The sequence below is a fragment of the Ranitomeya variabilis genome, chromosome 1 (assembly GCF_051348905.1).
Source record: "Ranitomeya variabilis isolate aRanVar5 chromosome 1, aRanVar5.hap1, whole genome shotgun sequence".
NCBI classification, from domain to species: domain Eukaryota; kingdom Metazoa; phylum Chordata; class Amphibia; order Anura; family Dendrobatidae; genus Ranitomeya; species Ranitomeya variabilis.
This window is the reverse complement of record NC_135232.1, coordinates 112433041-112446407: the sequence shown is the minus strand read 5'-3', so window position 1 is coordinate 112446407 and position 13367 is coordinate 112433041. Positions and strand designations below refer to the sequence as shown.

The 13367-nt window shown below is 40.6% G+C and overlaps 1 protein-coding gene across 7 annotated transcripts in view; it reads left to right on the top strand.

The window, feature by feature from the left end:
• The window catches only part of ARHGEF28 (Rho guanine nucleotide exchange factor 28), a 272157-nt gene extending 260224 nt beyond the window's left edge, over window positions 1-11933 (top strand). For all 7 annotated transcript variants that reach the window (XM_077287657.1, XM_077287675.1, XM_077287684.1 and 4 more), the window contains 4 exons: window positions 199-246; window positions 393-863; window positions 4011-4269; window positions 8154-11933. In XM_077287657.1, coding sequence (XP_077143772.1) covers window positions 199-246; window positions 393-863; window positions 4011-4269; window positions 8154-8326 — 951 coding nt within the window. In that variant the 3' untranslated portion in view covers window positions 8327-11933. The remainder of the gene's footprint in view (window positions 1-198; window positions 247-392; window positions 864-4010; window positions 4270-8153) is intronic.
• Window positions 11934-13367: the final 1434 nt, after the last annotated feature.

The window sequence follows — 13367 nt, the reverse complement described above, 5'->3', positions numbered from 1 at the left end:
GGGTGTCTCAGCTGTCGAATAGTGCATAACTTCAAAACTTGGCACAAACTAAAGACTGGTTGTGTGAGATCATGTGCTGCCTTTCAAAAAGTGCAAATTCTATTTTTGAAGATTTTGTTGGTAGTAGGCCATTTTTGTCTAAATGTTTGCATATTCAAGAAATGCACCAAGATGATTCTTTCATCTTTCTTCCCTTAGGTTTTGCAGGCAGTTCAAAACCTGACCCGGCTCTTGTACAGTATACAGGTGTGTATTATACTTAATATAATTATTACAATGAAGAATTAGAAGTGTTATATATTGGAGAGTTCTTTATATTTGCCTGTACTATTGAATTATGTATAGTTTGTTGACACGGTGGTGACCATTGAAGACTCTTACTTCTTTGTCAGGCTGTTGTAACGCTGCAGGATACCCAGATCGAACTTCATAAAGCACTACTCCAGGATCGTGAACCTGGCAACAAGGGTTTAGTTCTTCGTGGGGCTCTTCTGCAGGAACATAACCGGGACCTTGAAAGACAGCGTGGAGAGCTGGCCAATTTAGAGAAACTTCAGCAACAGCTTCATCATGAAAAACAGCGCTGGGAGCGGGAGTGTAACCAGAAGGAACAGGAATATGAGAAGATGGAGACCATGCTCCAAGAGAGGCAGAGAGAGTGCCAGAATCAGGAGCACATACTGGAGGAGGAAAGGGAGGAACTCTGTCATAAGCTTCGGGAATACCAGGAGAACGTGGAGAGACTGAGCCAAGGCCAGAGGATTGTGGAGAATAGGAGGCAGCAGCTCTGTCTGAAGCACAGACTCCTCAGTCACTCCCGTCAGAGCAGCATGCCGGTACTGATCCCACGTGCTAAAACCGAGGTACCCTCACTTCTGCTAGGCTTCTGTAGTGAAAAAAAAACTAGTAATCAACCGATGAAAAATGGATAACATTGTAGTAACAGCTTCTCCAGGAAAACAACCCCTCCCAAAAAAATGCTAGTCACAATTTTATTTTTTAATATGCATACATTTCCATAATTTCCAAATAAAATATGAATATGGTGTGGTATACATTTAGAGGCAAAATCATCAAAGCTTTTACACCAGAATACAGGTGTAAAAGCTTTGAAAAGTCACTCTGAATGGAGCGGCATTTCAGGCGCGGTGCATGGAGGTTCCCCCACAATTACAGTTGTGTTCAAAAGTTTACATACCCCAGTAGAATTTTTGCTTTCTTGGCCCTTTTTCAGAGAATATGCATGACTAGCTGTTTCCAGCCAGCTAACGCTCGGCATGCTCATTGCTATCTAATTAATGCTGCTAGTGATTAAACTAAAGTAAATAATGACAACATTCAATAGCGTTTACGCAGGTGGTAAATTAACTTAAAATGCAGTTAATAACAATAATAATTAAAAGTCAGAATAATACTAATACATTTTATTCACAGTGTAAAATCAAAAGCAAACTGGATTCATGTGGTAATGTGTGGGGACAGAGCCTCATGTGGTAATGTGTGCGGACGCAGCCTCATGTGGTAATGTGGAGGGACAGAGCCTCGTATGGTAATGTGTGGGGACAGAGCCTCGTGTGGTAATGTGTGGGGACAGAGCCTCGTGTGGTAATGTGTGAGGACGGAGCCTCGTGTGGTAATGTGGTGGAACGTTATCTACACTCATGGTTAGTGGTTGGGTGAAACCATTTATTGTCAAGCTATTGTGTTTTCTTTTTTTTTTTTTTTAATCGTAATGACAACCCAAAACATCCAAATGACCCTGATCAAAATTTACATACCCTGGTGATTTGGGCCTGATAACATGCACAGAAGTTGACACAAATGGGTTTGAATGGCTACTAAGGGTAACATCTTCACCCATGACCTGTGACAAATGCCAGGAAAATTGTTCAGGATGCAAAGAAAAACCCACAAATTACATCAGCTGAAATACTGGACTCTCTGAAAATTAGCGGTGTGGCTGTTTCAAGATGCACAATAAGGAGGCACTTGAAGAAAAATGGGCTGCATGGTCGAGTCGCCAGAAGAAAGCCAAATGACCCTGGTCAAAGGTTCACATTCCCCATTTCTTAATACCATGTATTTCCCCCTCTAACATCAATGACAGCATGAAGTCTTTTGTGGTAGTTGTGGATGGGGTTCTCTATTTTCTCAGATGGTAAAGCTGCCCACTCTTCTTGGCAAAAAGCCTCCAGTTCCTGTAAACTCCTGGGCTGTCTAGCAGGAATTGCGCGCTTGAGAATCTCCCCAGAATGGCTCAATGATATTGAGGTCAGGAGACTGAGATGTCACTTCAGAACCTTCACTTTGTTCTGCTGTAGCCAATAACATCTCGACTTGGCCTTGTGTTTTGAATCTTTATCATGTTGGAACATCCAAGTACGTCCCATGTGCAGATTGCGGGCTGGTGAGTGCAAATTTGCCTCCAGTATTTTCTGATAACGTGCTGCATTCATCTACCCTTCAACTTTGACCACGTTTCCTGTGCCTTTGTAGCTCACATATCCTCAAAACATCAGCGTGCTTTACAGTAGAAATGGTGTTCCTTTCATCATAGGCCTTGTTGACCTCTCTCCAAATGTAACGTTTATTGTTGTGGCCAAAAAGTTCAATTTTGGTCTCATCACTCCAAATTACCTTGTTCCAGAAGTTCTGAGCCTTGTCGCTATGTTGTTTTGCATATTGTAGGCGAGATTTTACATATTGTAGGCATATGCGCAGTAATGGCTTTCTTCTGGCGACTCGACCATGCAGCCCATTTTTCTTCAAGTGCCTCCTTATTGTACATCTTGAAACTGCCACACCGCTAGTTTTCAGAGAGTCCTGTATTTCAACTGATGTTATTTGTGGGTTTTTCTTTGCATCCCAAACAATTTTCCTGGCATTTGTCACAGGTGAGGATGTTTCCTTTAGTAGCCATTCAAACCCATTTGTGTTAACTTCTGTGCATGTTATCAGGCCAAAATCACCAGGGTATGTAAACTTTGGATCAGGGTCATTTGTAAGAGAAAACACAGTAGTTTGACAATAAATGGCTTCACCCAACCACTAACCATGAGTGGAGAAAAAGTTTTTGGTGTCATTATTCATATTCTCAGGAAAAAAAGGCCAAGAAAGCAAAATTTCTGCCAGGGTATGTAAACTTTTGAGCACAACTGTATGAGATGCATCAGATTCATTAAGCGCATGGTACTGCAGGGAGCCCTTCATTAGAGGGGTTTTCTGGGACTAATTTACTAATCTATAGGCCTTAGGACTATCAGGCAGGAAGTTGCCAACTACCTGTCTCTTCTAACCGATCCGACACAGCGTTAACAAACTGCCCCGGCCCGGGATTCTCCGGCTCACGTCAGCAGAGAGGCTCTTCCCCTTCCTGGCTGCTATGTGAGCAACTACCTGCTTGTGAGTTCTTAAATGCAGAGTAAAAAAATAAATGAGTCCTGGATAAACCCCTCTAGCGTGTGCTGTTCTAGTCTTAATGAATCAGACCCTTAGTCTTTGTGTGATTCTCCCACCTAAAAAAGAAAAAAGTGTTTCCCCCCGTATACTGGTCGAAATAATATGGTCTGGATCTGGGTATAGATATTCTTTATATATATACTTGTATTGTTACCAGTTAGTGTATAGCTGAGCACACCATGCACAGTATTCATCTTTTTTTTTTTTTTTTTTGTGAAAAATCTCATTTGCAAATTTGTTATAAGGCGTCTGGTGAGACGTCTGACAATACAAACCCAGGACTTCAGAGGGCACTGCGGTTGTGTCATTATTTTGTTTCATGGTGGGGAGGTTATGCTCACAGTATGGTAAGGCGTGTGTGAAGAGATCCCAGAAAAAGTCATTTCTTTACATTAACACGTTTCAGGGAAAAACAAAATTACAGGTTTAATAAAGTAAGGACAGAGGTTATGAGAAAACGTGTGAGAAAAAACTTTGCTCGTCCGTCCATTTTTTCTGTTTAATGTAAATAGCTCGCCGAACTCAGTCTTGTACTTTCCTTCATATCACAGGGAGTAAGAAACTCCCAGCATGACAGATTGGAAAATGAAGACTCCGGCTGTATTACTGGCGCTCTGGCTCAGATATCGCTCCACAGCAGTACCACACTCCCAGGCTCACAGCCTCAGGTGGAGAACACCTCGGACTTAGCAGACATTTCTGAGGACGGCCCTGTGGACATCTCCAGTGAACCTTGGAGCACCTTAATTTCCCGACAGCAGAAGCTTGAAAATTCCTCCTGCCACAGCAATAAGGATGCCTGTAATAACGGTAAAAGAGAGCACAGTAGGAAACCTTGATGCCACGAATGTGGTGCATGTAACGAGAACCTGTCACTGTCATGTTTTATCAACTATGTACATTCTACTAATTTCCATTGTTCACCATTTTCGTTATATAATATTTATAGAGGTTTTTTCTTCTGTGGATTCTAAGTCCATCTTTACTGTACATGCTGCGCAAAAGCCGCAGTTTGTCTCCACCGCTTCTTCTCTGGTGCAAACTCAGTACAGACTAGAAAAAAAAGGAAGATAGAGAAAATCTTCTTTTAGAGGTTTATAGTAAAGCTTACGGAGAAGCTTTCACTACATTTATTTGTAACTGCCTATCTCAACATAAGAGCTGATTAAAACATTTTTGTTTTTCCTTTTTTTCTTCCATTACATGAGATATGGGCCTCTAATCTCTACTGTTCCCAAATATGCAATTTTCTCTTGGGTGTTAACATAAATTGTTCTATAGGGGTGCTTACTTTTTCCATGTATGACACTATGGAATCATAAGAAGTTATAGAGGTGAAAAACAACGCAAAAGTCTATAGAGTAGGATGCTTCTACATGATCTGTGCAAATTGCCTCTTCTGAGAAAAAGAGGACTTAACTCTATAGCGCCACCTGTTGGTAGTAGCGATCCTACAAGTCACAATCAACCCTTTAACGAGTTGTGCAATATGACTTAGGATAAAAGCCAAATCAGTATCTCAATTCGCAGACACGGTGTTTCGGGTATGTCACTCTCCATAAGGAGAAACGTTACCCCTTAGACCCCAGTCCAGAGCCTCTCACCTAGCCAAATCAGTTCTCATGCTTCGCACTGACGAGGGCCAACAGCCCGAAACACCGTGTCTGCGAATTGAGATACTGATTTGGCTTTTATCCTAAGTCATATTGCATGACTCGTTAAAGGGTTGATTGTGACTTGTAGGATCGCTACTACCAACAGGTGGGGCTATAGAGTTAAGTCCTCTTTTTCTCAGAAGAGGCAATTTGCATATTTCATTTTCCAGAGGAGCATTGCACGGCGAATAAGCCTCCTTACCTTGACGAGCCAGCTGGTACGTCTACATGATCTGGTGAGACTTGATGTGCCTCACTTGATTTACGGTTAGAGCGCCTCACTTTTATTGCCTGCTGTCATTACAGTGTTGGGAAAGGAGGAGAATTCATGTAAAAAGAGAAACTTCAGGTCACCTTTGTAGATACTTTCATAGTCCATGAAAGAAATCCGAGCACGGAAGGGCGTCTCTGCTTGACGCTGAAGACTTTTACCAGTCATAAAATGGCATTTCTCCTCCGGTAAATACCGGTCTATGTCCAACAGCCAATCTCTTTCTCGTTTTATCATTGTCAAATAAAGATGTTTTTACCTCTGGAGCTGGAAAACTTTGCCTTCTCTCGCCAAAGGAGGAGAATTGCAGCGTCGGAGCACTAAACATCATTGTAGGATCAGCACTTGTCACATATAACATTCTGGAAGTCCTGATACCTGTGCTAGTTCAAGAGCCTTGTAGGTGACATGCTGCAGCTTTCCTCTCCCGACACTGTCAACACAGTAAGCTTAAGGCATAGTTCATATCGCGTTTTAGACTACGGTCAGTGATTGACCACTGACTGCCTTAAATAGACATCAATGGCCAAAAACGTCTGATAGAGCACAAAGTAACTCCGTCTGCATCATTACAGTCAATGGCTTTATCCGTTCATGTGTCTGAATATCATTTTCCAGGGCTTAATGCAGAAGCCCCAATGGAGCCACTGACTATAGGCTATAAATTGCTATATGAACATAGCTCAAGGAGTTCTCATCATGATCACGTGAAACACAAAAGGTCTCACCAGGCTTTCCACCCCCAAGATGCTAATGTCTGATGATTGAGCAGTGACATACAGGGGAAAAAGTAAATTCCCCCAGAGAAGAATTGGGCACAGTAAAATTCCGAGTGTATTTCCACAACGGGGTTTAAACAAATTTAGCTTGTCCACTCGCATATGGTTGAATGACTTACCCCTCCTTCTACATTGTAATTAAAGACTGTGAAATGGCCAGGAGTGCTGGCGAAGAGCCCCCTAATAGTCCATGTGTTTACATAAAGATATGTCAGTCAACTGTATTGGCGCAGGGCGAAGCAAGCTGTGTCAGCACCCGACTAGTCGCGTATTTTCCTATGGTCTCCATCTGGATATTAAAGCCTGAATGTTTCATAGAAAAACATACCGTCTGTAATCATTCAGCCAGGCTCGGATTCATGCTCCTCGTAGATTGGGCATCATGAATCGACTGATCAGTTCAATTTAAATTTCTAAGCAGGAAAGTCGTGTGGTTCTAACAATCCAATAACTCACCTGTTACTGAGCAGATGATGACAACTTGCCCCACAACACGGCATCATCATCATTTTCCACCAGAAATAACAAATATGAAAAGAGGGATCCATCAGATGATTATAATCTCAGGTGGTCCAGGATCATTCATTCCCAGGTGCATTACTCGCCCACAATTTTCCATCCAAACATAAAACATTTAATGTATTTTTGAGGTAATGCCTTTTTTGTGTTCTGTTTCGGGGCCTACTGCAAAAATAACAACAAGAAGTGCGGCTATATTAGTTGACGCGATCAGTTTTACAGAAGGCAGTTTAAGTAAGTACTGATAGATGCTCACAGAGTATGGTCACTTTCTGGAGGCTAGTTCAAAGCTGACAACCAATATGGCTGCACTTTCTGTTGTCACTTTTGCAGAAATGGTCGTCAGAACAGGAAATAGCAAATATGTCTGTAATGAAAGTAAAAAGTCTTATTGATTTAAGATTTTCCAGCATCTTTAGATTCATGAACAGGCCGGATCAACAGAGAGAGATGCTCTTTTTTGAGTTTCCTACATGTATGATATAGCTATGCACTAATAGGACATTTGAAAAAAGGTCATCAATGCGAGGCAACCTCTTTAATAAATGACATTTTTTTCTAATCAATCAGTACAATTGCCCTTATATTAGTCATTCAGAAATGGCAGTTGGCATTAGCCAGCGTTTATTAATACAGAGACTGACTGCTATAATTTTTCAGTTGCTATCTCTTGGCGTTCTCTCCATCCAGATGTGTATTTTAATCCTCTGCTCTTTCTGGGATGTTGGGTCCAGTGGGCGGTCCCATCAGTGACTGACAGTTTTCTGGGTATATGTGTGCATGTAGAGATAACTGTCAATCACTGATAGGACCGCCCACTGGACTAAAGAACTAAACAGTGCCCATGTTCCCACTATTAAAGCACAGGTTGTACTGACTCTCTTTTCACAAAGTTATATATCAATGTTCTCAGCTCCTCCTGGTCTATAACATGCTGCCTGCAGATTGGACTGCATTTTCATGGTGTCAGGTTTCCTTTGAGCAAGTAGGGGGGTGGAATTTACAGTTTCAGGAAGGTAGACCGCCTCTGAAGAGCAGATAAGTGCAGGATAGAAGCTGTGTTACTATAGATATATGAGATAATGAGGTCAGCAGGGTCCTGGATACACACACATTCAGCCTATATTACCAGGAGGAACAGTCCCACAAGAAAGAAAATCTAAACCGTGGATCAGGCTGCAAACTGGAGGTCAGGGAGTCTGAAAATAATGGAATGAAGATTGCAGACTGAAACTTAAAGGTGAAGTTTAGCTAATAGAGTTACAGAAACGTATGTAAAAATTATATATATTTTTTATATGTCAAAGTTGTCAATAGTCTTTTAGGCTGCAATACCAGATGCAAACTATGGACATCAGTGGCACATGAGTAGTTTTTTTTTTTTTTTATCCTGGATTACTCCTCTATTTTCTGTTCTCTATTATACATGGCATAACATTTTATATCATAATGGTGTTTCTTCCGTTTCAGATCTCAGCGCCGCTCATGTCATTTTCTGTGGAACTCTGCTGGCGTCAACAGGACATAATATAACCACAGGGACCCATCAAACCTCCCAGACCTCAGAAACCATAACACTCCATGGTGACCCAGCAACATGTGTAGAGAATGGACTAGTGGAAGAGACTATAGTTTACCTTTGACAGTGGAGCAGGCCAGGACTCAAATTTGCTGGTGGAACCAGCAAACCATTGTCTATAAAGTGAGATTGCAAATGTTGTAAATGAAAATCCCTTTAAGTATAACCTTTGCCATTGATTGGCAATAGCGTAAAGCATTGCACACGAATGCAAATATCCATTTTTGGGATATCTGCTGTCATTCTGATTGGTCAGTGACTGAATTAATCCCAGTCCTTCAAGCCCCGTGATCTACTCCTAATGTCTGAATGACGTATTGCTTATGTTCACTGCTGCAAACAGACTTTCAGATGCTTTGTGTATTCACCGGTCTGCGTTATACTAGTCTATCCAGAATATAGTATTTCTAGAAGAATGTTGTATGGATCATTCATTGGACTTGCAAACAGATTGCTTACTAGCATCCGTCGTTACGGATAGTGTAATGAATACAACTGCTAACACTGCAGAACTCATTTGTAAGTACCCTTTAGGTGTTAAGGGTTCACTTTTTTTTTCTTGTGGAAAATCGCTAACTTATTGTATATTTTTTATTATTTTTATTATTATATATGTAAAAATTGACTATTGATGGCACTTTTGCAAGTGATGTACCACACACTATACTGTACAATACATGCCAAATATCCATATTGTAAGTGACTGCGACATTCTGATTTACTTGTGTACATTTAGGCAGTGATAAAATTATGTTCAGAGTATTCACCACAAAAGATTCTGATTGCTACTCTGTCTAGGTCCTGATTCGATATGCGTTGCAGTCCAAAAAGCAAAACCCTACTAACGCATTTCTGGTGCATTTGCACCCTTATACATGGCCAGAAAGGCTTCGGTAGGGTTTCACTATTGGACTGTAATGGATATTTTGTGTCATTTTGAATATGAACTAACAAATCTTCAGGAAGTTTTATGCGTGGAGCTGGATCTATTCCTACTTTGTTTACTTGTCTTCCCTCCTGAACAGCAGCATCGAACCGAACCCTGGAGAACTACGGCCTACTGAAGTGACTTGGCTACTCCTTTTTTTCTGATCCATTCTTCTATCGGAGTTATGCGTTATGAAATCCCCCCAACATTAACCTCTGGAATAGTTAGCAGAGCCTGATACATTTGCTGTCACTCAACGACAAAAATCTGTCAGCCTATAATGACCTTGCGTCTGGCCATATTTATTCCATTTCAGCTACTAACAGCCTAATAATATATTTAGGACCTTGAAGAACTTCACGTGAGACCCTCATAGGATGGTATACTTATATCAAGTTCTACAATTCCTCAAAGAGGCAAGCGGAACTAGAGATTTCTGGCAGTTGCCCATATGTTTAGCCTGAGTTCTTGCGTTTTTTTGTAGAGCTTGATAGTTGTGGACTAGAGAGGCTTACGTGTACAGTGTCCCCTAGCATATCAGTTTTCTGGATCCCATCATGAGGTAGATCTATGTTACTACTGCTACAGCAAAAGTAGCAAAGCCCACCAATTTGACCGGGACCAGCTGACTTTCTTTTAATGGTGTTGAGGGATGAAGGATTGGGCATGCTGAAATTCAATGTCTGATCCCTTTATTCTTAGGGGAGGTAAGCCTAACCAAAGGTGCCTGACAGTGGATTATTCCCCTCTTTCCATTGAATACACACTATGTATGGGAGTGGGGCAGAAGAAATAACTGATGTCCACACAAGCATATGACTGAAAGCTATTGTAGGAGTAAGGCATCAAAAGCCTTAAGTAACTACCAATTGGCTTCATATAAGCGATTGGCTGTCGTTTTTTTTAGCCTGTTTAGACAGGATGACCGCACATCCATGCACACAGATTGATCGTTAATATGACCATTCCGTGGGCACATACAATATTATTGTTTTCAGCAGCATGAGTGTTCCTGATCGACTAGTATAAATGGGCCCTAAGACAGGTTCGAAAAGACTCGGACAACTGCTCCTCTGCTTGAACCAGGTCTATTGGTTCTTATGTCTTATCAGTTCTTCTAGTTTGTTCCCCACCATTGTCTATGACTTCGGTAAGTGACAGTATCTTAGAGAGTGTTAAATATTGTAGTTTTTAGCCACTCAAGATCCTTATAAGATCCCTATCCCATAAAGACCAGACTAGTATTTGTAAAGTACTCCCTAACTGGAAGAAAACTTTTTTAGGAGTTTTTAAAATAATATTCTAGTGGCCTAAAATGCAGAGTAAGACATTTGTAATACAGCTGCTATAATGATTTCCCCCCGTTCCAGCCCTGATCACTTTTTAGTCAACAATCCACCATTACGTATGGTAGCAACTCATCATGTGGCTTCAGCAGCCAACTACTACCCACTAATGTGGTCTGTCACCATTGTCAAGAAGAGGCGACAGGTGACATGGAATGGGAAATAATTGTTAAGGTTAAGTATATAGAAAAGTTTAATATTTGTACATTTTAGGATATTAAAAGAAAGGACATATCCATACTTTCTGTGAATACAACAGTGTAATGATGGAAGGAGCACATCTGTTCTTCTTCATGTTGATTAGATTTCAGTGAACTTCGGGCACTAAAACAACTGATTCACTCAAGTTTTCTGAGTAAAAGGTTCGGTTAACACTGTCCAGTGATCACTTGACAGCCGGTAATACAGGAGTCTTTTATAGCGTCTGTCTGGACCAACACACAAGCCTTTTATTATCAGAGAAAGTGCTGATGCCGCACATAAGACACTACATATGGGGTGATAAAGCAACACTAATGAATACTACTACTTGTTCAGATAATGAGGGTTCCTTTATAATCTCTAAGTAAATATAATATATCCGAAGGGAATCTTGAATTACTGAACTCTTTGTTCAGCGAGGTTCTCCCTCAACCTGACACATTCATGACCATATAGTAAACGCCATACTTTCGGTCAACTCAAGTGCTCACATACCAATTGTGAGATACAAATGGCAAGATGAAAAATTCACCATAGAGTCTTAAAGTCTTTAGTTTGTAACAATGACCATAAAGTCAGCGACATATGCATCCAACAAAGAATAGAAGGTGTACGGCAGCACACCCAACTCGCTGCCTTTCGGAAGTCTGCCCCCTTTCCCAAACAGGCTTCACTATCAACAACCTGTATGTGGCACTTCAGCTTGTATGTGACTTCAATAGGACTGAGCTCTAATACCGTTCATAATCCTTGGGCAGAAGTGACTGATTCCGAGAGACACCTGCCCTGTTTTTCTGATTTTTTGTACAACCCTTTCAGTTCTAGATTCCTGTTGGTATGAGATTTATTTTCAGCAGAATGGATCTGAAATAAAGTACTGGTCTTGTACATTTGCTTGTACTGATCTGTTATCCTTTGTTTGTAGACATTTTGGTTCACCCTTATATCGCTGCCTGCAAGTTTTGTTTGACATGTGAATGAATCCAAGCCATCTCGAATGGTCATTTTATGCCTAATTTCCATTACAATATTCTGAACAAATATCTGTACAGTGTTGGAGATTATAAGAAAGAATTGCACTACATCCTGATGTTGTCCTCCAAGTTCTCATTTTCTGTATAGATAATCTATGTGCCGAATATCTGCTCATTGTAGTGTTTTGGGAAATGTACAATTATATTTATATCAAAATGGTGTCTGCGTGCTGTTTATTTCATTGGGAAGGATCTTTCGAGTAACCTTAGGCGGGACCTAAATAATCCTGTAAAACTTCTTTAAAGTAAATGGAAACTAAAATCTTTATTAGTGCAAAAGTTTAGGCAAATTGCTTTCAAAAAGAGTAGTATTAATTTATTTTTTTATGAAATGCAAATTGAATAAAAGAAAAAAAGAAATCTAAATCCTATTAGTTTTTTGGTGTGACCATCCTTTGACTTCAAATCGGTATTCGTGATCTAGGTCCACTTGCATATAGTATTTGATGGGAGTCAGCAGGTAGGTTGTTCCAAACATCTTGGAGGACTAACCACAGATCTATGGATGTCACTTGTGCAAATCTTTGTCTCTTCATGTAATCCCAGACAGACTCAATGATGTTGAGATATCATGATTTTCAGGACTCCTTGCACTTCTTAAGCTGAAGATAGTTCTTAGTGTCATTGACTACGTTTGGTTGGGGTTGTTGTCCTACTGCAGAATAAATTTGGAGCCGATCCGATGCCTTTCTGATGGAATAGCTTGATAAGTATTTGCCTGCATTTCTCAGCAATAAGTACACCAAGAAATGGGCAAATTTGAGAACCAAGTATGCAGTGGTCGGCCAGGGAACCTTATTAGGGTATGTGCTGACACCATCTTATTTTAGGCAGGTCTGCTCAGGAACCCACCTGAAAAGTAACGCTGAAGAAGCGATCGAGAATAAACATGGATTGCAATGTCACGATTTGCTGTGCATGTGTTCAGTCTTTTTCAGCTTCTTTTAACAGCTTCAAGCTTTGAAAGACACAAATTATTTAATAAAAGTGATCTGACCATTCTTCAGTTGGGTTCCACTTATGGGTGTATACATAATGTTCAAATAGGGGAAAAAAGCCACAAAATTTGCTTTAGGAAAAACATCACCTGGGTTTTACTGAAGCATCTTCTGCTTGAATAACTCAACTTATCCGCCACCGTCTAAAAGGTATGTGCACATACCCTTAAAGGAAATCTGTTATCAGATTTTTGCCAACTTATCTGAGAGCAGCATAATTTAGAGATGGAGATCTCACTTTCTGGGCAGTTTGCTGTAGTTTTGATAATCTGCTGATAAAATTATGTAGTTCTCCATATTCATGAGCTCCATATAACCCTGACCAAACCACTAATTGGCAGTTGTGTGCCTATGCAGAGAACTGGTAGATCTGCAGCAGATAAAACAGTGATTTTATAAATACAAGAGCAAGCAGCCCAATTAGTGATGCATCACTGAAATCTGGGTCTCTGCCCCTACATCTGCTCTCAGATGAGTTAGCAAAAAACCTGCTGACTTTCTTCCTTTTTAATTGTAATTGTGTTTTGCCTGTATTTTCTGTTGGGATAAAGCAAATGGGGGTGGCCACCTTGGAAAACAACTTCTGTACTTGCAAAAT